Genomic DNA, 26,542 nt, shown 5'->3' on the forward strand with positions numbered 1-26,542 from the left:
ACCTTGACCGGTCCAGCCCTGGATCAAGCACCGTATTGAAGTCTCCCCCCATTACCAACTTTCCCGCCTCCAGGTCCGGGATACGTCCCAACATACTCCTCATAAAATTTGCATCTTCCCAGTTCGGGGCGTATACGTTCACCAGAACCACCGCCTCCCCTTGCAATCTGCCACTCACCATCACATATCTACCCCCACTATCCGCCACTATGGTCTTTGCCTCAAACAGTACCCGTTTCCCCACTAAGATAGCCACCCCCCTATTCTTCGCATCTAAACCCGAATGAAACACCTGCCCCACCCATCCTTTACGTAGTCTGACCTGGTCTATCAGTTTCAGATGCGTCTCCTGCAACATAACCACATCTGCCTTAAATTTCTTTAGGTGTGCGAGTACCCATGCCCTTTTAATCGGCCCGTTCAGCCCTCTCACGTTCCACGTGATCAGCCGGGTTGGGGGGCTCTTTACCCCCCCCCCCCCTTGTCGACTAGCCATCCCCTTTTTTAACCCAGCTCCTCACCCGGTTCCCACGTACCCGTATATCCCCCCCCCCGACTGTGCCCTCCCGCCTCGACCACCCCATCCCATAACAGCTCCCCCTTCTCCTTAGCAGCAGCAACCCAGTTAACCACCCCCTCCCCTTCGCTAGATCCCTTTCTAGCGTAGTTGCACCCCCCATGTTGCTCCCAGAAGCCAGCGAACTCTGGCTGACCTCGGCTTCCCCCTTGTCCTCTGCCCCCACTGTGCGAGGCCCCCTCCTTCCTGCGTCGCTGTTCCCGCCACAATTACCATAGCGCGGGAACAAAGCCCGCGTTTCCCACTCGGCCCCGCCCCTAATGGCCGGCATCCACAGTTCCTCATACTCTTTCTCTTCCCCCCCGCCCCCACATGGGGAAGAGAGAAAAGTTACAGGATCACAAAATTAACAAATTGAAAAATCATCCACCGCCCCCCCCCCCCCTTCCCCTTCCTCGCCCCACATAATCACCCCACCACTTTGTCCCAAAAGCTCTTTCTCTCGCCAGACTATTCCAGCTTCTCGTCCACAATGAATGTCCACGCCTCTTCTGCCGTCTCAAAGTAGAGGTGCTTCCCTTGGTGTGTGACCCACAATCTCGCCGGTTGCAACATTCCAAACTGGACCTTCTTTTTGTGAAGCACCGCCTTAGCCCGATTGAAACTTGCCCTCCTTCTCGCCACCTCCGCACTCCAATCCTGGTATATGCGGATCACTGTGTTCTCCCACCTACAGCTCCGAGTTTTCTTCGCCCATCTGAGGACCGTCTCGCTGTCATTGTAGCGGAGAAACCTCACCACTATAGCTTGAGGTATTTCTCCAGCCTTTGGTCTTCGCGCCAGAACTCGATAAGCTCCCTCCACCTCCAAAGGGCCCGTCGGGGCCTCCGATCCCATTAGCGAGTGAAGCATCGTGTCACATATGTCCCGACGTCCGCCCCTTCTGCGCCTTCGGGAAGACCCAGGACTCTTAAATTCTTCCTCCTCGAATTATTCTCCAGTGCTTCCAACCTCTCCACACACCTTTTATGCTGTGCCTCGTGCGTTTCTGCCTTCACCACCAGGCCCTGTATTTCATCTTCGTTTTCAGCAGTCTTTGCCTTCACGACGCGAAGCTCCAGCTCTTGGGTCCTCTGCTCCTCCTTTAGCCCTTCAGTGGCCTGTAATATCGGGGCCAACAGCTCCTTCTTCAACTCCTTCTTCAGCTCTTCCACACAGCGCCGCAGGAACTCTTGTTGCTCCGGGCCCCATAACAAACGGCCACCTTCCGACGCCATCTTGCTTTGAGCTTACCTTCCTTGCCGCTGGCTCCAGAGGATCCTCCGCAATCCGGCCGCTATCCTCCCCCTTTTCCATGCGTGTCCGGGGGGATTCCCTTCTGGTTTACCGCACAGTGTTTTTGGCCGTTTAAATTGCCGTTGGAGCTCCTATTAAGAGCCCAAAAGTCCGTTCCAACGGGAGCTGCCGAAACGTGCGACTTAGCTGGTCATCGCCGCACCCGGAAGTCGAATCGCTGGCTTTTAAAGCAGACCAAGGCAGGCCAGCAGCACAGTTCAATTCCCGTACCAGCCTCCCCGAACAGGCACCGGAATGTGGCGACTAGGTGCTTTTCACAGTAACTTCATTTGAAGCCTACTTGTGACAATAAGCAATTTTCATTTCATCTACCCTATCCCAGTAAGCCCCACTTAACGTTTTTGGGCACGAAGGGCAATTTAGCATGGCCAATCCACCTAACCCGCACATCTTTGGGCTGTGGGAGGAAACTGGAGCGCCCGGAGGAAACCCACGCAGACACTGGGAGAACGTGCAGACTCAGCACAGACCGTGACCCAGCCGGGAATCGAACCTGGGACCCTGGAGCTGTGAAGCAACTGTGCTAACCACTATGCTATATGTTCCTATTTTCACATTCACAGTTATTCAAAATGTAATAGAAAGAAAAATCATTCTCTGGAGTGTCCAATATCTATTGCTGATTGTTAATATGAATGTTATGCTTTTGTGCAAAATACAGGCTATGATGAATGGATTGTGATCTAAAATGGACTGTGATCTAATATTGGAAGAGATTAATAATGCTGTTTATATTGTGCTGGAAAATAGCTGCATACTGAAATGTAATGGAAAATGTAACTTTCAAAACTGTGGGTCATGTGATTAACCTCACGTCCCAAAAAGTGATCTGGGTGATTCTAAAATGCCCATTTTGCACGCATTATGCCTATCTTTCATTCATTCACTGGATGGGCTGAGAAAAACTGGCTATAATTGAAAAGATAATTTTATTTTTCTATAAAAATTGCATCTCCACAATTGTATTTTCCCTTTTGTACAGAATTGCAAAAGTGACTGGAATGAATGAAGAGCACGTTAAACTAATAATGAACTCCAAAGTTCTTAAAATGGGTGAGTAGGTTACCATAATAATTCTGTTCTAGCAGCAACTTCCTCCGAGAGGATGACTTTCCTCTTAATCATATCTTTGTCACGATTATAAGCCAGAACTAAAGGGCAGTGACACCCTCCTCTAGATTGCAGGTTCACTGTTACGCCACGTCTGCTAGTGCGTGGTCGATTCAAGCCCCACTTGACCCGGTGTCACAACACAATTGAAATTAACAAATAATTCTTAGAAAGTATCCAGAGTTTTTGGTCTCTGGCTGTTCAATAACTACAGTCAGTCACCAGGTTTGCAAATTTAAACACAATTCATTTGTACTAATAACAATAATTATAATTAAATATGCAGTAAATACAACTGGTTAACTAATCTAATTCCGAACTCCCCCGCCATATGTACACATGCACCTGCGTGCACGCACAAGACAGACAAACACTGAGGGGAAAGAAGTTTGTAAAATAAGGATGAATTAAAAGGATAAGAATCTTTGTTTCAGATGGACATCTTCCATCCAGTACACCGTTCTTCAATCCAGGCCTTCAGTTGGAGATTATTGATTTCGGTCTGTAATGGTTTTTCACTGTAGATTCATCCAGGTCTCACAAAATTATCTGCAGGTTCAGAAACAGTAGATAGTCGGTCAGTATTTCTGGAGAGAGAGAGAGAGGACACAGACATTCACAGCTGTTCCCCTCAGCGTAAAGGATCCAACTGTCACTTCCTATGTTCTCTGAAAACCATCCCACTCGGGTAGGACCCAATCACTGCCTGTCGTTGGGAAGAATACTGCCTTTTGCCAATTCATTGGCCAACCAATTGAACCGAATCCTCCAATGTCTCAGGTGCCAAAGTTTATCTGTTCAGAAGCTAAATCGCCGTAGCACGCTATCATTTTGCTTGACCTGAAGATATCGGGGCATTGACGTTTCATAATGACGTATGCAAGACATAAATCACAAACACGCGTCCATTCATCCATCCTCGTACAAGTTCCCATCCCAGTTCCTACATTGGTAACTAGTCAGTCTTTAAACCCATGATAATGCATCCGCTGTTACATTATGCCTTCCAGGAATATGTACAATTTTAACATTGAACTGTTGTAATAATAAACTCCAACGGAATAATCTTGCATTCTGGGTTTTAAACTTTTCTATAAATGCAAACGGATGGATTATGGTCCATATAAACTAAGCTCTGTTTACTGTCATGCTGGACATATTCAAAGTGCTGAAGGCTAGTAACAGTTCCTTTTCTATGGAGGAATACTTTCTTTGGCATGGACGTAGTTTTAAAAAAATATCCCACTGGCCTCTCTTCCTGCATCATTGTCTTGTAGTAGCACTGCCCCCACCCCCAGGTCGCTCTCATCTCTGGCCTTTTTAAAGGTCTGGAAAAATCAGGGGGGTCCAGCACTAGTTTGCCCACTAACATGGCCCTCAATCACCGAAGCTGTAGTTGGCATTCTGTGGACCATACTATTTTCGCTTGTTTCTGCAACACATCCAACATGCAGTGGATTTCCGCCTCTAACAGCCAGTCTTTAGTCGAGACAGATGCCGCTTTATTAGTTCGGAGCTTCCTATGTTTACATCCTGATTAGTTAATGTAGTGCGCCCTGGTGTATCGCTACAAATCTGCCTTTATCTTTTTATTACATATTTTCCACTGATATTCTAAATAGACAAACCTGGTCTCTAATTGCTCTTGGGCTACCTGACAAGCTCCTGTGAGTCTTTCCAGAAATGTGGACACGTAACATTGAGGATTTGTCCTGTGGTTTTAGCAACTCCTCTTACATCAATTTCATAGGACCCTGTATTTCATGGCCATAAACTGATTTAAATGGGCTGTACCCAGTAGATTTGTACGGAGAATCCCTGGTGACAAATAGTAAAAAATCCAACCCCTTGGATATTCATGGCAATAAGCCCTAATCATGGTTTTGAGAGTCTGGTGATATCTCTCCAAAGCTCCCTGAGTTTGTGGATGATAGTGAATTGTTACCTAAACTACAAATTATGTCCTGGAAAAGTTTAGACGTAAAGTTACAATCTGATCAGCGTTCTGATCAGCGTTCTATCTCTTGGGTAGGCCATTGTTTGTGAAAATCTGTGTCTACCTTTGCTGTAACTGTTCTCAAAGCTGACCAATTAAACTGGATCCCTGGTGCCAAATAGTCTTGGGTTTTTCTGTTCCGAAGCTAAACCTCCAGAACAGTGTACCATTTTGCAACCTTTGAGTTTCTCACTTCCTCTGCTCGATTTTAAAGGTATATGTCCATTATATATCCACGGATCAGAATGATGGCCACAAAGTAAAAGACATTGGAAATATGCAAATCAACAGGAAGGCCCTTGCATCACTCTGGTAGATGTCATTACCTAAATAATTGTGGTGCCTTTTTAGCCAGGCTGCAGCTAATCAAAATAGCCCCGGAAAATTTCCCAAGTCCATTTAGTGATGTTGCTTACTCTTCATATTGCATCTCAACATGACTAAATCACAGAATTCAATCCCATGATTGATTATTTGGTTGGTCTGAATAATGAATCTATTTGTACACTTATGTGCTGCGTTTGACTTTATTTTACTCTTTTATCCCATCCCATCCTTAATCCAACTCATTGCTTGCTCCAAAAATCAATTCCAATTCAAATTGAAGTCAATTCATGGTCTCCACAAGAGAGAGACACAATATCCGAGCTGACAAGAAAAGGCATTTCACCTCATGGGCTCGATCTGACACTTGATCTGAAACCAAAAGGCTGCGAAGTGATGTGTTTGAGTTTATAAAAAAAAATCAAACACACTAGCTCTGTTCAGCAGTAAAGTGGTGATCAATAATTCTAGGAGTAGGGAACATTAATCCTCCCACTCCAAGAAACTGTTGAGACACACCGTTGTCAGAGCAAATTACTTGTGTATTTTTTCTCTGTTGGTAAAAGCCTTTTTATTTTTCAGATCGATCACTTGCTGAACAGAATGTAAAAAATAATTCCATGATCATGGTTATGCAAATAACTCTAACTGAAGAACAAGCAAAAGAGCAAGAGACAATCTTCCAGGTGGAGATGAAAGAACAGGATGAGAGGAAAGCCAAAATATCGAGGACCAGAAAGGGGGCTGAAATCTTAGCTCAGCACGGTGAGCTTGACTAAGAAGAGTATTGAATTTCCTGTCTCTCTGCCTGATTCATGGGACCCCTGACAGCGTTAATTTAGAGTTGGGTGTACTTTGTAACAGTCGTAGAACATAGAAAAATACAGCACAGAACAGGCCCTTCGGCCCACGATGTTGTGCCGAACCTTTGTCCTAGATTAATCATAGATTATCATTGAATTTACAGTGCAGAAGGAGGCCATTCGGCCCATTGAGTCTGCACCGGCTCTTGGAAAGAGCACCCTACCCATAGTCAACACCTCCACCCAACACTAAGGGCAATTTTGGACACTAAGGGCAATTTATCATGGCCAATCCACCTAACCTGCACACCTTTGGACTGTGGGAGGAAACCGGAGCACCCGGAGGAAACCCATGCAGACACTGGGAGGATGTGGAGACTCCACACAGACAGTGACCCAAGCCGGAATCGAACCTGGGACCCTGGAGCTGTGAATCAATTGTGCTATCCACAATGCTACCGTGCTGCCCTTAAGAACAAATAAATCTACACTATATCATTTTACCGTAATCCATGTACCTATCCAATAGCTGCTTGAAGGTCCCTAATGTTTCCGACTCAACTACTTCCACAGGCAGTGCATTCCATGCCCCCACTACTCTCTGGGTAAAGAACCTACCTCTGACATTCCCCCCCCCCTATATCTTCCACCATTCACCTTAAATTTATGTCCCCTTGTAATGGTTTGTTCCACCCGGGGAAAAAGTCTCTGACTGTCTATTCTATCTATTCCCCTGATCATCTTATAAACCTCTAACAAGTCGCCCCTCATCCTTCTCCGTTCTAATGAGAAAAGGCCTAGCACCCTCAACCTTTCCTCGTAAGACCTACTCTCCATTCCAGGCAACATCCTGGTAAATCTCCTTTGCACCTTTTCCAAAGCTTCCACATCCTTCCTAAAATGAGGCGACCAGAACTGTACACAGTACTCCAAATGTGGCCTTACCAAAGTTTAGTACAGCTGCATCATCACCTCTCGGCTCTTAAATTCAATCCCTCTGTTAATGAACATTAGCACACCATAGGCCTTCTTTACAGCTCTATCCACTTGAGTGGCAACTTTCAAAGATGTATGAACATAGACCCCAAGATCTCTCTGCTCCTCTACATTGCCAAGAACTCTACCGTTAACCATGTATTCAGCATTCTTATTTGTCCTTCCAAAATGGACAACCTCACACTTTTCAGGGTTAAACTCCATCTGCCACTTCTCAGCCCAGCTCTGCATCCTATCTATGTCTCTTTGCAGCCGACAACAGCCCTCCTCACTATCCACAACTCCACCAATCTTCGTATCATCTGCAAATTTACTGACCCACCCTTCAACTCCCTCATTCAAGTCATTAATGAAAATCACAAACAGCAGAGGACCCAGAACTGATCCCTGCGGTACGCCACTGGTAACTGGGATCCAGGCTGAATATTCGCCATCTACCACCACTCTCTGACTTCTATCGGTTAGCCAGTTTGTTATCCAACTGGCCAAATTTCCCACTATCCCATACCTCCTTACTTTCTGCATAAGCCTACCATGGGGAACCTTATCAAATGCCTTACTAAAATCCATGTACACTACATCAACTGCTTTATCTTCATCCACATGCTTGGTCACCTCCTCAAAGAATTCAATAAGACTTGTAAGGCAAGACCTACCCCTCACAAATCCGTGCTAACTATCCCTAATCAAGCAGTGTCTTCCCAGATGCTCAGAAATCCTATCCTTCAGTACCCTTTCCATGACTTTGCCTACCACCGAAGTAAGACTAACTGGCCTGTAATTCCCAGGGTTATCCCTATTCCCTTTTTTGAACAGGGGCCACTCTCCAATCCCCTGGTACCACCCCTGTTGACAGTGAGGACGAAAAGATCATTGCCAACGGCTCTGCAATTTCATCTCTTGCTTCCCATAGAATCCTTGGATATATCCCGTCAGGCCCGGGGGACTTGTCTATCCTCAAGTTTTTCAAAATGCCCAACACATCTTCCTTCCTAACAAGTATTTCCTCGAGCTTACCAGTCTGTTTCACACTGTCCTCTCCAACAATATGGCCCCTCTCATTTGTAAATACAGAAGAAAAGTACTCGTTCAAGACCTCTCCTATCTCTGCAGACTCCATACACAATCTCCCGCTACTGTCCTTGATCGGACCTACCCTCGCTCTAGTCATTCTCATATTTCTCATGTGTGTAAAAGGCCTTGGGGTTTTCCTTGATCCTATCTGCCAAAGATTGTTAATGCCCTCTCTTAGCTCTCCTAATCCCTTTCTTCAATTCCCTCCTAGCTATCTTGTATCCCTCCAACGCCCTGTCTGAACCTTGTTTCCTCAGCCTTACAGAAGTCTCCTTTTTCCTCTTAACAAGACATTCAACCTCTCGTGTCAACCATGGTTCCCTCACTCGACCATCTCTTCCCTGCCTGACAGGGACATACATATCAAGGACACGTAGTACCTGTTCCTTGAACAAGTTCCACATTTCACTTGTGTCCTTCCCTGACAGCCTATGTTCCCAACTTATGCTCTTCAATTCTTGTCTGACAACATCGTACTTACCCTTCCCCCAATTGTAAACCTTGCCCTGTTGCACGCACCTATCCCTCTCCATTACTAAAGTGAAAGTCACAGAATTGTGGTCACTATCTCCAAAATGCTCCCCCACTAACAAATCTATCACTTGCCCTGGTTCATTACCAAGTACTAAATCCAATATTGCCCCTCCTCTGGTCGGACAATCTACATACTGTGTTAGAAAAGCTTCCTGGACACACTGCACAAACACCACCCCATCCAAACTATTTGATCGAAAGAGTTTCCACTCAATATTTGGGAAGTTAAAGTCACCCCTGACTACTACCCTGTGACTTCTGCACCTTTCCAAAATCTGTTTCCCAATCCGTTCCTCCACACCTCTGCTACTATTGGGGGGCCTATAGAAAACTCCTAACAAGGTGACTGCTCCTTTCCTATTTCTGACTTCAACCCATACTGCCTCAGTAGGCTCATTCTCCTCGAACTGCCTTTCTGCAGCTGTTATACTATCTCTAATTAACAATGCCACCCCCCCACCTCTTTTTCCACCCTCCCTAATCTTATTGAAACATCTGTAACCAGGGACCTCCAACAACCATTTCTGCCCCTCTTCTATCCAAGTTTCCGTGATGGCCACCACATCGTAGTCCCAAGTACCGATCCATTCCCCCCCCCCCCCAGCATCCAAAACGGTATACTTTGAAGGGGAACGACCAGGCGGGTTCCCTGCACTGTCTGCCTGTTTTTTTTTTTCCCCCTGACTGTAACCCAGCTATTCTTGTCCTGTACCTTGGGTGTGGTTACCTCCCTGTAACTCTTCTCTATCACCCCCTCTGCCTCCCGGATGATCCAAAGTTCATCCAGCTTCAGCTCCAGTTCCCTAACACGGTCTTTGAGGAGCTGGAGCTGGGTGCACTTCCCGCAGGTATAGTCAGCGGGGACACCGGTGGTATCCCTCACCACCCACATCCTACAGGAGGAGCATGCAACTGTCCTAGCCTCCATCCCCTCTTACCTTTCAGAATATATCTGCCCTGTGGACCAACTGGATCTCCGCCCTCCGACTCTGCTCCCAGTCAGCTGCACTCTCTGTAAACTCCTGGCTCTCTTCTCACTCTTTGTGGAAATGTAGGAAACAAAATGAAAGGCACACCTTACTCCCTCAGTCACCAAACTCTCACTATTGCACTCAAATGCACCAAATTCAGCACTCCCTCAGTCACTAAACTCTCACTATAGCACTCAAATGCGCCAAATTCAGCACTCCCTCAGTCTCCAAACTCTCACTATCACACTCAAATGCACCAAAGTCTGCACTATAGGGGATCACTTTTATACTGTGAATCTAGCCTCTGAAAACTGGCCTAATCCAATTAACTAATTAACAAGCTCCAGCTGCAAGTGCCTACAAGTAGAAGCTTTGTTTAAAGCTGATTGAAAATTCACCTTCTTCTAAACCAAACAGCAACTTTAAGTTAATTAACTAAATAAAAGAAAGACTAGACTTTAGATAAAAATGAAGCCTTATACTACCTCAGTCACCAAACTCTCACTATAGCACTCAAATGCACCAAATTCAGCACCCAGTCCTGTCTTCACCTGCTTTCCTGTCTTCACTTGCTTTCCCCCTAACCCCCTCAAAGCTGTATCTACCGGACCAATAGGTTGTGAATATATTGAGGGGGGGGCGGTTGTTGCAGGAAGGAAAGAGATAATTATTCTGGTTAACATTCCCAGCAGCTTCTAAAATGTTTGTACAGCGAGTGAGCAATTTTCCCTCTTGTGTTGAGCTCGGCTGGTGAAGCAGAATGACATATATTACAATTCCCCTCTGTGCCCTTGTATGAGATGGCATGTTAAATCAGCCTGGATCTCTGCTCCTGAAATCTAGCCAATAACCGTGGCTTGATATAGAAGCTGTGGAATATATGGGGATCTTTCCGTTTCCATTGTTCACTTAGAATGCTTTTTGTTTCTAAATCATTGTGATGTTTCAGAATAAATTGAATGCAACTTTTCCTCTAGGTGAGAATACAGATCTTAGTAATGTTCCATACTTAGAAATTGCAGATCAGAAAGGACGCCCCATCCCTATTCCTGCTGTAGAAAAAAAGGCAAGTGGCTTGTGTCTAATGGATAAGTTTCTAAGCTCACTGTACAGTTTTCCAGCAATATTGCCATGCCTAGCTTGTTACAACTACATTTGAATCTGCATCAGGAGTGACTGAGATATGGTTTAGCATATAGGAATTCTCTGGTTAGATCACCATATTTGGTACTTTGCATGTGTCCAACAAATCACTGTGAATAGTTTCTAAGCATAGATTTGTCTATAATCCCACCTCTCCTGTGGGAAGGCACTGGGTATCCACCTAACAAGTGGATCTTCTTCTTAATAGTGCTTAGATTACTTTAAGATAGAATAAATTAAAATATATTATGATCAAATACCAAAAAAATACATCTTCCTCCAAAGGAGTTGAGGGAATTTTATTGTTTGAGATGGTCTTTTCTGAATATTGGTGACTTGCTGCCCCTCACTAATTATTCAATTTTTAGATCCCTACAATCCTGGTAACGGTGCTCACAGAATAATGATGGAGATGGTGAATAATACAGGAAACTAGATTATGGGACCGAAGCAGAGGCCGTTCTCCTCTTCAATGTAGCTAATTATAATACGTTTGTATCAGGCCAAGATGTTCGTATGAGGCCGAGACAATGAGACAACCTATTCCCGTTTGTAGGTTTCATACTTCCACGGCAGTGTGGTTCTGCAGAGTAGCATGGAATAGCAGGACAAACTTCCTTTCTCCTGCAGTGAGCAAACTAATACCTTGAAATGAACTGAGGTTTGCGTGGTGCATTCCCAATTTACCTCCCTTTCCTTTTAAGACATTCCTTAAAACCTACCTCTTTGACCAACCTTTTGGTCATCTGACCTATAATTTAATGTGCTGTTCGGTGTCCTATTTTATGACGTTTCGTTACGTTTGAAGATACTGTATAAATTTTTAATCAATACCAAACTTCCTCTGGTGTTCCAAATGCCATATCCTTTCAATACTTTTTTTCATTTCAGAAAGCAACTTGGTAAAGATTCACTGTCTGGTTGTTCATTGCACAGTGTCCAATCTAACAGGTCCTACAGTAAGCTTTATGATTTAAATTCCTGTTTTATTTGCTTGCTAGGCACTTTTATTAGCCATGACACTCCACGAAAAAGGCAGAGCATTTATGAAGAAGAAAGATTATGCTTCGGCACTGTTGTATCTGTTGGATGCTGACGAAGAATTTGGGTAACTATTATGCAAAAGACATTGACGGGCATTGTGTGTTCAGTAACCACCTACTCGGATGAGCTTTTTGCCAGGACAGATAGCAGGAATCCTTTCCCCTCTACTTGCACCCTACAGTCATGTGCCTTCCGAACCTTTTGAGTCTCCTTCAACTGCAGGATTATCGAATCCTTTGTTTATTTTCCAGAGATTCAAACATTTCAAAGTCATCAAGCTGAATTTATTTAAAAAAAGATGTTTTTGCAAGCTACTGATCACTTTTTCCTGATCTGAGTTTTTGGTCTGGTCCTACCCTCGTTGTAGTTTCCACCAGTGCCATGGTTAACTAAGTCGAGACCAGTTTTATTTGAAGGGGATTTGTTATGTGGCTTTTTTTTTTTAAAACAACACGCCTCCAAGGGAAACCCTGGCCTTAATTATTGTCCTGTCATTTGTAATAGATTATGCTGATTGTAATTTTAATATTAATGTTTAAAATTAAAATTCTGTTTCCTAATTAAAATATTTGACTCTATAGTCTGTTGGAGGTAAGAAAATAGTGCAGTTGAGCTTCTACATTCACATTTCTTATGCTATGGCAATAACTTTTTAATTTGGATAGCCAAGATAAAGATCTCCCTTTTTTTAACCCTCCTATCTATCTCCTCTTCAATTGCCCCCTCAGAACAAAGTTTGCATCTTTCTGGGTATTTACACAATTATGTAATTGTTTACATTTCGCTAATTTGAATCTATAATCTTCATTCTGCAAGAATGGTGGAAAGTTTTATTAGTTATAAATTAGTTTCACCTTTTTCTCCCTTTTTTGATCGCATTTTATTATAGTTGCTGTTTCGATCTGCCTGCTGGCTACCCAGGCCTTGTTTCAAATTGAACCTCGATTCACACTTGATGAATAAAGTTGACAATTTTATGGATATGAGATGTGAAACATGCTGTTGAATCAAAGGGGATATGATTTACTCTACATCCGATAACTGCTGGATGACTGAAATGGAAGATTTTTGTTTTGCATAAAAGAGAAAACTTCCACTTTTATATAGAAAATTATAAAGCACCACTCACGACCTGGGCATTCCAGAATCAAAATCACAATTGTTACAGTGCTGAACGCGGCCATTCAGCCCATTGTGTCTGCACTGCCTCTCCAAATGAGCATTATGACTTGATGCCATTCCCCTGCCTTTTCCCCATACCCCTGCACATTGTTTATATTCAAGTAATCTAATGCCCTCTTCAATGTCTTGATTCAACCTGCCTCCAACACACTTCCAGGCAGTAAGTTCCAGACCCGAACTACTTGTTAGACCATAAACCCGAAATAGGCCATTTTGGCCCATCGAATCTGCTTTGCCATTCAATAAGATCGACTTATCTGCTTTGATAATCCCCAAAACCAGTTTCCTGCCTTATCCCCATAAACACTTGATTCCCTTACTGATTAAAAATCTTTCTGTCTCAACCTTGAACATACTTAATGACACAGCCTCAAGCCTTCTGCGGTAAAGCATTCCACAGATTTACTACCCTCCTGAGAGAAGAAATTTCTCTCCTATCTTAAAAAGGGCAAACCCCTTGCCCTGCGATTAAGCTCTCTGTTCCTAGACTCTCCCATAAGTGGAAACAACCAGAATCTCGGTACTCTTTTTTTGCATAACATTTGCTTCTTCTGCAAATCACTTTTAAATCTGTACCCCCTTGTTCTTGATCCTTTTTATGAGTGGAACCGTTTCTTCCTATCCACTCTGTCCAGCCCCTCATGATTTTGAACATCTCAAATCTACTCTTAGCTGCCTTCTCTCCAAGGAGAACAGCCCCAACCTCTCCAATCTCTCATCCCTTGAACCACTCTCTTTTAAACCTTCTTGTAGTGTGGCATCCAAAACTACACAAATATTCCGAAGCTCTTTACAGCCAGTGAAGAAGTTTTGAAATGTCGTCTTCATTTATTTTCTCAATGTGTGCACAATTTGCATAAATCTCAAACTGTCAGCAGTAAATCGTTTCAGATTTAAATGCGGTACTGATACAGAATTTATGTCCCAGAAAATGTGGGTCTGAGCTCCTGAACATTGTAGATAACCATGCAGTTCTACAACTGGAAGTAGTCTGGTGTTATCTTCAGCTGGAGCAGCTCGATTGCCTTCGTGATGCTGAAGAGAGATTAAGACGTGCCCAAACGCGGCTGAATAACTGCTACGGAGAGAACCTGGAGCGACTCTACAACCTAAAGGTTCGTCCATTTCATGTTTTTTTTTTTTTAAACTTGTTCGATGACTTTGCTTTGTTTTGGTCAAATTTGCTGAGTCACACCATGCTTGTACTAATTTTCCACAAACTACAAATCGACACTCTAAAATCACAGCATAAATACACAGACTGAGAGCCGCAATGATCTCCCCAATTTTGACTTGACTGTTACAAACTACTTGGATTTACTTTTGTCATGTCACTTGAACCCTTTAAATGAGCTTTAAAGCATGCAATCACTGCCAGCCTGGTGATATTGTTAGTATTTCCAAACAATTGCCAAAATAAAGAGCTCTGGAATTTTCAGGAGAGTATATTGATTTATGCACCTATATATATTGTTCTTGTCTTCCATCACTTCTCTGTTCTAATGTGTTACATCTTGCAATGTTGTCTAAGCCAGGTTTTTTTTCAGTTTTTACAATTTGCGTTTCATAGGGCAACACTGCCAATGAGCAGGTGCTATATTTGCGGCTCAAGCTTCTGCAGGGAGTGGTATTGTACCATAAAGGAAAGCTGGATCAAACTAAAAATCATCTGAATGAGGTGCAGGCTTTTATCTTGATTTCTGTTTATAGTTATTTCTTTTCAATATTGCTTTTCGTTCCACTTAATTCTGCAGTAAGGTTTTATAATTTGGCAGTAAAACACATTACCTTCATTGCACTCTCTTTAAAACAAAGGGGAGGGAGGGAGGGGGGGGGGGGGGGGAGGGTGGAGGAGTGTTCAGCACCTACCAAACCCACGACCACCACCATCTAGAAGGACAAGAGCAGCAGAAGCCTGGGAACCCCACCACCTGCAGATTCCCCTCCAAGTCACTCACCACCCTGACTTGAAAATATATCGTCGTTCCTTCACTGTTGCTGGAGCAAAATCCTGGAACACCCTCCCTCCCTAGCAGCACAGTGGGTGTACCTACATCTTGAGGCCTGCAGCGGTTCAAGATGGCAGCTCACCACCATCTTCTGAAGGGCAACTAGGGATGGGCATTAAATGCTGGCCTAACCAGCGACTCCCACATCCCGTAAAATGAATTTTTAAAAAACAGAAATGAAATCGTAGATAATGGTTGCAGCACAGAAGGAAACCATTAACCTGTTGTCTGTGCCAGCTCTCTGCAAGAGGAATACATTTAGTCCCTTTCCTACTTTCCCAGTGTTCCTGCAACATTTTCTCTTCGATGCTTATCCAATTCCTCTTTTAAAGTCATGATTGAACCTGCTTCCCTTTAAATTCATATCCTCCAGTTCTCGACCCTCTCCACCAGTGAACTATTTATCTCTATCCACTCTTTCTGGAGCCCTCACGATTTTGCACAATTCTATGAAACCTCCTCTCCACTTGCTGTTCCCTGGGGAGAAAAGCCCCAGCTTCTCCAGTTTTGACTGAAGTCCCTTAACATCAGAATCATTTTTGTAAACCTCTTCTGAAAAATGAAATGAAATAAATCGCTTATTGTCACAAGTAGGCTTCAAATGAAGTTACTGTGAAAAGCCCCTAGTTGCCACATTCCGGTGCCTGTTTGGGGAGGCTGTTACGGGAATTGAACCGTGCTGCTGCCCTGCCTTGGTCTGCTTTCAAAGCCAGCGATTTAGCCCTGTGCTAAACAGCCCCTGTTTCTGCGCCCTGCCTTAGAATTGGACACCATACTCTATTGAGGCCAAACCAATGATTCATAAAGCAAGGAAGTTATGATGAACCTTTTTGTACTGTATATGTTTCTATTTATAAAGCCCAGAATCTCTTGTGCCTTTTTTATAGTCACTTTCTCAGCCTACCCTTTCACTTTCATTGATTTTGTGTGCACGTGCCTCCAGGTCTGTCTGTTCCTGCACCCCATTTCCAATTGTACCCTCTATTTTACATCGCAGCTCCTTGTGCACTTCTCTGCACTAAATTTCTTTCACATTTTCTTCCCCGTTTACTTGATTTAGGCAGAAATGTTATTGGGAAAGCTTTCTGTGGACGATAAAAAGGTGGTGCAATTGATGAGTCTCGGATTCACAGCCCAGGAGGCACGGCTAAGTTTGCGAGCATGTAGTGACGATATTGATTTTGCTGCATCGCACATCTACCAGAGAAGAGAGGTAATTTATAGTATTTCTAGTAATGTAATCTGTTGCGACCATGTATTAGATCTGCCTTGGGTAATCTACTGTGGTTCACGATGCTGCTAATTTCTGCAAATAATGCTCACATCTTGGGCTCCATTATGTCAGTGCAGTGGTGGCCCTGAGAAAAGAGCTGGATAGCCAGGGGCAATGTCACCTCAGCTCTGGGGGAGCCCCAGCCAAATTTCAGGCTCATCCTGCAGTTAATAAATTGCCAGTGGGGCTCCCTTTAGGTGCAAGAACTCTGAGCTGCCAGCCTATCTGAGGGCTTGTGTGTAAAAATGTCCCGTGACTACTTTAATGCCTAAACCTGGTCTTGTGGTGATGTAATCTGGGGGTGTAACAATAATGTATTCTAAGCTGGAAAGCAATGTCTTTCACACATGCCTTTGTCTACTTCTATGATCTTCTCCAATCCAGCCGCTCTATTTACCCAATTTGCTTGTGATGGCATAACACTGGAAGCATGCAACTGCATTACCGACAACACCAGGAGTTATTCTAGCATAAAGGAAACTATAAGACTAAAGCAGGTGGGATGATGACCCCTTTTGAGTGAGGCCAAATCCCAAGAAGAAAATAAGATATGTTTCAACTCCAAAACCCTCTTTATAAATGAGGCAATACAATAATCCACAATGTTTTTAAATGAAGCACTGGAAGCCACTTTCTTCCTTCATTAGTCTTGATCCTCAAGGGCCCATAGGCACCTCTCTAACAGAGAGAGATAAGAGGCTATAGCTAGGGGGAAACTATCCCACATCGGCATGGCTGACGGGGGAATTTCTCCCTCTTGCTGCCTGCCTTGGGCACATTGGAAGAACAGGCAGATTGATTATCAACCTGTTTGACCACGTCGTGTACACTCCATCCGTGGCCAGCAAGTCTTGGAGTAGAACTTGAACATAAGAGCTTTATGTCCCAAGACAGAGGTGCTGCCTACTTAGCCGCAAGACCTCCCCGCAAACATCTTTTTTGATGTGTCAAATCCAACTCTGGTGGTGTTGATGTTGGGTCAAAATACCAATTAATGCCAAAGACCATTAACTCTTCCTCCGACTGCATTTTATTAGATTGAATTGAAAAGTTAATGCTTTAATTCAATCCCAGTTTGGAGGTTCTAACTATTTTATCGATGTCCATCTGGCATGCAGAGATGTGAAATGCTCTCTAACTTGGTGTTTTTCCAACTTCTTCAGTTTGTTCTTTTTAAAAATGTGCCAAAAGTTTTACTTGAGCTCTTTCAGCTCTTCCAACTGAAGTTACCCAGACTTTGACTGGTATGACTTATACTCTGTGTTGCATTTTTGTAGGAGAAAGCTGAAATAAGGAGAAAAGAGAAGGCCGAGCGAAAAAGGAAAAAGGAAGAAGCTGTGAATTCCTTGGTGGCTATGGGCTATTCGGAAAGAGCTGCTTCCAAGGCATTCAGATCAGCTAATAATAACTTGGACCGTGCCATAGAGGTCAGTCACTCTCTCGCTGCTCAGAATTGTCCAGTGTCTTCAAAAAGTATTTGGGGATTCAGTCCACAAAATGAAATAAACCTCACTGCATTTTTACTGCTGACAAGTGCAGGTTTTAGTTAAAGCTGATTTAAGAAATACCCCCATAAAACTGACCATTCCTAAACTCTTTATTGGTGTTACAGATGATGTAGTACAGCATAAGAGAATGTCAGCTACAATCTCAGTGTGAGGTAGTTTCAGTCTGCATGCAAACTAATGGTGGAGTACAGTAGCTTGAGAGGGTGTCACAGCGGTTAGGACTGCTGCCTCACAGCACCAGGACACCCGGTTCAATTCCAGCCTTGGGTGGCTGTCTGTGCGGAGTTCGCACGTTCTCCCCATGTCTGCGTGGGTTTCCTCCAGGTGCTCCGGTTTTCTCCCACAATCCAAAGATGTGCAGGTTAGGTGGATTGGCCATGCTAAATTGCCCCTTGGTGTCCAAAAGATTAGGTGGGGTTATTGGGCTGCGGGGATAGGGTGGAGTCATGGGCTTGGGTAGGGTGCTCTTGTCAAGGGTCAGTGCAGACTCAATGGGCCAAATGTAAATTTTATGAGTACATATGATTCTTCTAGCAAGGCTGAGAGATGTCCTCTTTAGCCTTCTAAAAGCAGCTGCTAAAAGATTTAGCTGAAACAAAGCTTTTTAAATTCTTTACGGGCCTCCAGTTGCTTAGCAATCCCTGCTGATTCTATTTATTCTTCACGCCGTAACTCCCTCTGAGCATGATAGTCAGAATTTGATTTGAAACCAACCCCCCACACGCACAAATACCTGTGCCCAGCATGAATCTAACTACAGGTTTTACCCTTCCCGGTACAGAAACATTAAATTGAACCCACTTAAAATTATACCTTATTTCTAATGTTTACAGATATAAATCCTTTAAAATTACCTTTTTTATATTCCTAACAAAATTGGTTGTGGTACCAGGGTTATCATCCCTGCTTTTATTTGAAATGGTGCCATATATCCACCAGTGAGAGCAGTGATGGATACTGCTCTCACTGGTGTGAGATTTAAAGTCTCTTCTGAAAAATGGTACCTTTGACAGTGCAGCACTCCACTATGCTGTGGTGTCGGTGCAGCACTCCACTATGCTGTGGTGTCAGCGCAGCACTCCACTATGCTGTGGTGTCAGCGCAGCACTCCACTATGCTGTGGTGTCAGCGCAGCACTCCACTATGCTGTGGTGTCAGCGCAGCACTCCACTATGCTGTGGTGTCAGCTTAGTATTCAAATTCCTGGAGTGGGACTTAAACCCATAATCCTTTACCTCGATTGGATCCATTCTTCCCTCTTGACACATGGCTGAAACTTGATGGGCTTAAATGCCACATTTGTACCATGCATATTGGTGCAGAAGTGCATCCCAAGTTGGCAATCCTTATTCGGAGACCACACAGTTGGCAGGTTTATGTTGTGGCGGGGAGGAAAGTGTTTTTTGGGATCAAAAGAATAGGAAAGTTTTTGTATTGGGCTGCCCTGTAATTGAGATTAAAGTTTGTAATCGGTTGACTAGCTACAAAAATGTAATTTACAATTTTTTTTCAGTTGCAAACTTAGTATAATTTAGGTTTTGCCTAGCCCAGACTGGGGGCACACTGGTTCTATGATGTGCTGTTGGAGCTCCATCGGGAGAACGGTGACCGGGTGCACAGGCTAGAGTCCACCTCACCTTGTCCTACTCGTCTGTGTATGCTGCTCTGCCTGTCTTTTGATGTTGTCCTCCCATTCTTACGGCAGACCCAAGGGGACCCTGAGCAAGTTACAGATGACTAAACATTCCCTTTCTCTTGGTGCTTCCTGCTGGATAAGAGTTACAGCATTATTTGCCCTTTTAGGTTAAGTACTTGGAGAATTTACAGAAATATTGAACACTCCTAGTATGATTCAGAAGTCTTATTCAAACCTCAGCAGCACATGAACTGTAAAAGATGGTTACCTTAAGTAGTGTTCAAAATAATCTTCCTAACCTTGAGCCTACTGATTACTGTTAGAGGGAGTTCAGTCAGCACTCTTCCTCCCTGAATGCCGTGTAGCCTCCTCAATGAGCACCGGCAGAGAAAAAGTGCCAATCAACCCCTCCACAATCCTCCTGAGTGGCTATCTTTAACTCCATTATCACAATGATATTTTTCAGCTTAAAATCCGACCTTGGCAATCTTGAGTCCCTAGCACATATCAGGTACTATTGAAATAATTTCTTATCCCCTGAGTATGTTGATTTGTGTTTCTCCGATGTGTGCATATCTCTTCGACAGCCGGATGTTAAAATCCATTATTGCACTCATTTTGAATATCCCAAAGTTTGCCCATTGCTGAGGTGAGCTTCATTATTGTAGGTTTTAGATTTGTCCTCATTGGTTGAATTTTCTTCCAGATACTTAAACGCAGCCCTCAGCCAACCTATCTAGATGATGAAGAAGCTGGACCAAGTAACAGAGTTGAAATTTCAGAAGAAACTATTAACCAGGTGTGCCCTGTTGCTGTTCCACAGCTATAAATAACCTGCACTTGTTTATTGAATCTTCACAGCCTTGTATGTATATGTATCGATCCCTCATCTGTTGACAGCACTCCCAAATCCATAGTTCTTCTTTCTCTACTCGCTCCAGTTTATTTTCCATTTCTCAGCCACCTGGGAGCACAATCCTATGGCTGTGAGCCACTCCCATGTATGCCTCAAGCAATGTTTCTCTGCATGAACCCATGTATCATGGTGGGCTAGATCCTCCTTGCAGTGGCAATGATAGGAAGATTGCTACTTCACGCGTAAATTTCCTCAAAAAATGAAATGAAAATCGCTTATTGTCACACGTAGGCTTCAATGAAGTTACTGTGAAACGCCCCCATCGCCACATTCAGGCGCCTGTTCGGGGAGGCTGGTATGGGAATTGAACCGTGCTGCTGGCCTGTCTTGGTCTGCTTTAAAAGCCAGCGATTTAGCCCAGTGTACTAAACGAGCCCCCAACTTGATGCCGATGTGCGTTCCAGCCCCCAACTTGATGCCGATGTGCGTTTTTTGTTCTGGGCCCTTCCAAGCCCAGATTCCAAAGAAAAGTACAGCACACGTCCCTTGGGGACTCTGGGATCGGACTGTAGTCGGGAAGATGGGACACCCTTTTTACTGCACTGCCTGCTGTATGGTGAGTTTCAGTTAAGTGAGGAGACAGAGGGACCGGTGGGTTTTCATGGGATGGGGGGGGGGTGCAGTTACCCAAGCGTTAGACTAGGTTTTAATCTGTTTAACATTTTATGAGTAACTACCCAGCTAAGTACTGCGGAACTGTCCGATCTCTGCCTTTTTTCACTAGCTATGATCTGAGCCCTAGGTATGAGGGTGGACACCAATTACCGATAGTTATTGGACTGTCTCTCCAAACAGAGTTCCTTGTCAAATTTTTAGATGAAAAAATTTGAAATGACAATGCCACTTCATTACAGATGAATGACCAACTTGGTGTCAAACTTTGTATTTTTTTGACATCCTCATTTCCATGTTTGACTCATTGTAAGATCCAAATTACTATTTATACTAGTAATGAAAAATTCCAGACTTGAGGGACTTCATACAGCAAGAGTCTACTTTTAATACATAATACTCAGTAAGTTTCTGATTTCATCACTGATTTTAATAATGGATCAATATATTTAAAGGATGTTTTCCTTTTTTAAATGTTTCTAGGTGGCGTTTTTGGGTTTTGATCACTCTGCTGCGGAAATTGCCCTCAGGAGATTTAATGGAAACATTGAGCGTGCTGTTCAGGCGTTGATAGTTCACGGTGGATATCTTCCATCGAGTCTACTTAATTCACCTCCCTCGTCTTCTTCACCAGAGGATATGGAGGTTGAAGGTGATTAAAATACATTAATTGTCAAGCTTGCAGAGAGTGAATGTGCAAAAGACTTGTAGAAAAATGGGAAAAGATAGTTTCTGTAGCACCTTTCATGAATTCTTAACAGTTAAGTGCCCGAGACGTCCTTTATAGCACTTGGGGTGAAGAGGATCAAGGGATCAAAGAATATGGGGGGAAAGTGAGATGAGGTATTGAGTTGAATGATCAGCCATGCTCATAATGAATGGCGGAACTAGCTTGAAGGGCCGAATGGCCTCCTCCTATTTTCTATGTTTCTATAAAGTACTTTGTTTGAACTGCAATCACTTCTAATGTAGGAAAGAAATGGAAGGAGATGTGGAAGCCAATTTGCACTCTGCAAGGTTCCATGAGCAGCAGTGTTGACCAGGTAACCTGAATAAGGTTGGTGGAGGGATAAATATTGGTCAGCCAAATGTTCTACTCCTGCTCCTAATTTGTGTGTTCATGACATCAGTGCAACATTTCTTCCCTCAGCACTCTGGTTAATCCGAGATTGTAGAATTCTGCAGCTAGTAGCCCTCATAAAACCAGTTTGAAAGGATGATTTCCTTTTACTCTATGACTTTATCTCTTGTGTCCTCCGTGTTGCTGGTTCTTGGAACGTGTGCAAGGAAAAAGATATTCCCTGTATAAATATGATTTCTTCTGGCAGCATTACCATTCTGTCTTTTTGCTGATATCTGACTCGGCTGTAGTGGCCATTGTATGAGAATCTAGTCTTTGAACTGAACCCTGTGCTTCTGCGGGCAGCATAATATGCCCAGGGTTAATGGTGGGGCCTTAATTGTGACTGCAATCACTAAAGATCAAATGGGATGCTCAATATTTTCCCCAAGTCTTTCTGGAAAATGCCATCAGGCAAGCAGGGGTGAAAGCAAATGTTCTGAAACAACAGTTAAATGCAGTGTTTGGGGGAAACCAGTTTGCTCTTTCTAGAATTTTATTTTTGGATCATTCTTGTACAACAGTCTTTTTTTTAAATTAGTGGCTTATTGTAAAATTTGGAGCTAGAACTTGACATGAGAGAATCCTCCAGTTCTTTCAAATTCCTTCAGTTGAGCAATCCCAGTTTGTTCTTTTAATACTCATTCTTGCAATGTGAGAGTAACTGGCAGGGCCAATATTTGTCGACCCGTAACTGCCTAGAGCAGGTGATGGTGAACTGCTACAGTCCACATCCATAGTGCTGTTAGGGGTCAGGTTCCAGGGTTTTGATCCAGTGACAGTGAAGGAACAGCGATATTTTCAAGTCAGGATGGTGTGTGACTTGAGGGGAACTTGCAGGTGGTGGTTTTCCCATGTATCTCTTGCCCTTGTCCTTCTAGGTGGTAGAGGTCGTGCGTTTGGAAGGTGCTGTCGAAGGAGCTTTTGTGAGTTGCTGCAGTGCATCTTGTAGTACTAACTGCTGCTGCTGTGTGCTAGTGGTGGAGGGAGTGAATGTTAAACATGGTGGATAAAGTGGCAATCAAGCAAATTGCTTGGTCTTGGATAGTGTTGAGCGTTGCTCATCCAGACAAGTGGAGAGTATTCCATCACACCCTTGACTTTGTGCCTTGTAGATGGTGGGCACTATAGGCTTTGGAGATTCAGAGGGTGTTGGTCATTTCAGAACTCCCAGCCCCTGACCTGCTCTTGTAACCACAGCAGTATTTATATGGCTGATTCACTTTGGTTTCTGGTCTATGATGGGGTTTGTAGGTGACTTTGAGTCTCTTCCACCCTGATGTTGGACTGTCACAGCCAAGACATAAATGCAAAACTACATAAATACAAAATCTAGAAGTGACTACTGATCAGGCCCAGGAAATGTTTAATATCACGTGAACTATATTTGTTTTTAACCTATTGCTAAATTGAGAAGCTTTAAATTTCAGCCAAAAAATAAAGAAAGCTGCGACACAGTCTCGATACTTAAAAGTATTGCTTTTCTTTTGTGCTTGCCCCTGAAGATTCCTCGGAAGAAAGACAAAGGGAGCGTGAAATTGTGGAAGAGGTTTTGGCAGATATTCCAGAACATGAAGAGGATTACCTTGACATGACCCTGGAGGAGGAGAGGGAGGTCATTATCAAATACAAGACTTGGCTACAAGGGCCACAACAATCTACTTCGTAATTCGTGAGCAGTGAAGGAGCCAGTTCTAAAACCCATTCACTGATTTGTGCCTCTGTCTAGAAAATTTGCCTTTTTTTACTTTTAACTTTCTGTTAATGATTTAATTGCCAAAATATTTTTTTTATTAAAACCTGAAGCCGTGGCATCCTTTTCTGAAAACCGAAATCCGCTTTTAGTGCCAGTGTTAACAATGAGGGTGTGTTGCTCTTGCATCTTTGCAGTAAACTCAGAGATTTACTTTGCCAGCAATACTCTTGTGACCAAAATTAATGCTGCTGTTGCAGTAAACAGCAGATCCAAATTTGGCTGCTATTAATGCTGGGCAGTTGTATTTGGCAAGGAGGTGCCAGTTTTAGTTCTCATTTACTGAACTGTAAATTCTGGTTGGAAAGTTCAGTAGCATCGGGAAAACCTGTTCTGATTTGAGTTTTATGGACTTGTCAGTCAAACAGAGAATTCTGCCAAGTATATCTCCTTGAAGATGCTCGATTGCATCACCAATCATTTGCCTACTAGTGCAATGGTCTTAAATCGTGATTTTTGAATATTAATTTAAACCTAGGCTCAATGGGCAATATTGTTTTCTGTCTTGCCCCAATACTGATTTCAAATTGCAGAGAATATCATCGGTATTGGAAGCTGTTTGCCTGCTTTCTGGTCGCAATTCTTCAGTGGCTCTCAATCCCACACCTGGCTTTGTGTACCAGCCAGCGTTGGGTCTGACTACAGAGACACCATTGAAAACATAAGAGGGGATGACCTCTATTTGAGCGCCAATACTTAGAATTTATTCAATTAAAAATTGGACCAGGGATTGGATTTGAGGCCGGAGACAATGTAGGTGTACTCGCAAAAGTTGTCCTACCTCAAACTCTCAAACTGAAGCCTTATCTGAGTGCGAATTGATGGCTTTGAAGATCTGCAAAGCAGTGTTCTCACTCAACAGACTTGAGGTTGACCACCTTGTACCTGTTGAACCAGAGATCTATGCAACCATACCCCCGACGAAGCACACTTGTTTGAAGGCTTGTATTTGCTTTTCCTTCAGTATTCAGATCATGATGCTGTTCATGTCTTCAGCAATTTTTTTATTTTTTTTTAAACCACAAACCCCTTCCTTCGCCTCCTGTGCTTCAGGACAAAACTCCAAAGCAATTTGCTCCAGGAAAGTCAGTAGTGCCTCCCACTGATTTCTCTAAAATGTCAAACCCGGGACTCTTTATTGACTACTGACATTAAATGCTGATGCTAAAACCATAATGGGTGCTTAAAATTAACTGGATGCTGACTTTGAAAGGGGCTGCTGCAAATTATTGAAAGTTTAAAAATGTGAAAATAGAAATGACCTTTAAATTCAGTAAAAAGAATGTACAAATTTAAATAGCATACACAACCCTATTTTTGAAAAATGTATTTTGTCTTATGAAACTTGTGTACAGAGCCAATTGTTTTCAGCAATAACATTGACAGATTATTTTATAAAAGTGAAATGTGCTGTAATGGATTGAACTGAACCTAGCTGATTAATCCTTTTTATTTCTCCACCCACTTGCTGAGTGCTGCTTATGGGCATAGAGGGGGGCATTACTTCGGAGCTCTAGAGCATAGGAATTCATCCCCAGGTTCATTTGTAAAAATACTACTTGGTGGTGGCACCTTTGGTGCCTCCCTCAAAAGGTTCAAGCCACACCGCAGAGACTCGAGCACAGAATCCAGACTGACGTGGTCAGAGGTGCCATCTTTCAGATGTGACCTTAAACCAAGGCCTTGTTGGCCTTCCCTAGTGAAGTGGCAGTATTTTAAGAACTGGGGATTTCTCCCTGCTGACCAAGCCAGCATTTATTCCGGAACCCCGTTCGCACATTTTGCTTAATCAGATGTTTTTAACCGAATAGATTGGGAGATTGCAACAATTTGAATCCGTATTTTTCAAACTCTTCTTCAGACGATCAGATTTTTATTTTTGCAGCCTGGTTGTACTTTCCCCTCCTCCTGACCACCCAAGTCCATTTCTGAATTAAAGTGACCATGCTTTGTCAGGAGGTCTTGATCCTCCTCCCTTTCCCTTTTCTTCTGTTAATTTATTACTTCCCAATTCGGGCAAAAAATATTTTGTTGCCACTTGTGAAGTGAATTATTGCCTCTCTCCGTTCTTGAAGTCGTGCTTCTTGAGAGTTGTAATTTTTAAGCAGTTTATAATAATCAAATAAAATGATAATACTGTGTACTGAATGCTTTGTGTGTGCGTGTATGTATGTGCATGATTTGGAGTAGCTGCTATCTGGAATAACTACAACATTAGTAACCCTCTTAAAGGGTTACTAGATATAGTTATAGCTAAATATAGTCTGCGAGCAGTTTCCAATCCCTAGCTGGCTCCTAAGCAAGATTGCAGAAGTCTGATGAGTCGATAAACTAAAAAGTTGACTCTCCCAGCATAGCAGGAATGGATGGCATCAGGCCCCAGGGATCTGTTGTCCAGCAGCTGATTCAAAGTTTCCTCTGCTGACGGTCCGCAGTCCAGCATTGAGTTTTCAGTGGCCTAAAAACCGAGATTAGACGTGCTTTCAACAAGTGAAAAGAGAATCTTGGCAGAGAAACTTGGTAAAACCTATTTTCATTGGAATGGAAAGTTTGATGGGGATGGAAAGAATGATGAGATTTGATTGGATGGTAGGGTGAAGGTCATTTTGGCTGTTGTATAGAGAAAGAGCCACATGGAAAGGACTTGTGCTGCAGCAGAAGTGCA

General features: G+C 43.3%; 1 protein-coding gene across 2 annotated transcripts in view; it reads left to right on the forward strand.

The window, feature by feature from the left end:
- Positions 1-26,025, forward strand: part of LOC140424770 (NEDD8 ultimate buster 1-like) — a 40,290-nt gene extending 14,265 nt beyond the window's left edge. For both annotated transcript variants that reach the window (XM_072508158.1, XM_072508159.1), the window contains exons 5-15: positions 2,856-2,926; positions 5,886-6,068; positions 10,659-10,747; positions 11,826-11,932; positions 13,979-14,165; positions 14,621-14,728; positions 16,120-16,272; positions 17,610-17,759; positions 20,183-20,275; positions 21,488-21,656; positions 23,630-26,025. In XM_072508158.1, the coding sequence (XP_072364259.1) occupies positions 2,856-2,926; positions 5,886-6,068; positions 10,659-10,747; positions 11,826-11,932; positions 13,979-14,165; positions 14,621-14,728; positions 16,120-16,272; positions 17,610-17,759; positions 20,183-20,275; positions 21,488-21,656; positions 23,630-23,793 (1,474 nt within the window). In that variant the 3' untranslated portion in view covers positions 23,794-26,025. The remainder of the gene's footprint in view (positions 1-2,855; positions 2,927-5,885; positions 6,069-10,658; positions 10,748-11,825; positions 11,933-13,978; positions 14,166-14,620; positions 14,729-16,119; positions 16,273-17,609; positions 17,760-20,182; positions 20,276-21,487; positions 21,657-23,629) is intronic.
- The last annotated feature ends 517 nt before the right edge of the window (positions 26,026-26,542 follow it).

Source organism: Scyliorhinus torazame, chromosome 6 (assembly GCF_047496885.1).
Source record: "Scyliorhinus torazame isolate Kashiwa2021f chromosome 6, sScyTor2.1, whole genome shotgun sequence".
NCBI lineage: Eukaryota > Metazoa > Chordata > Chondrichthyes > Carcharhiniformes > Scyliorhinidae > Scyliorhinus > Scyliorhinus torazame.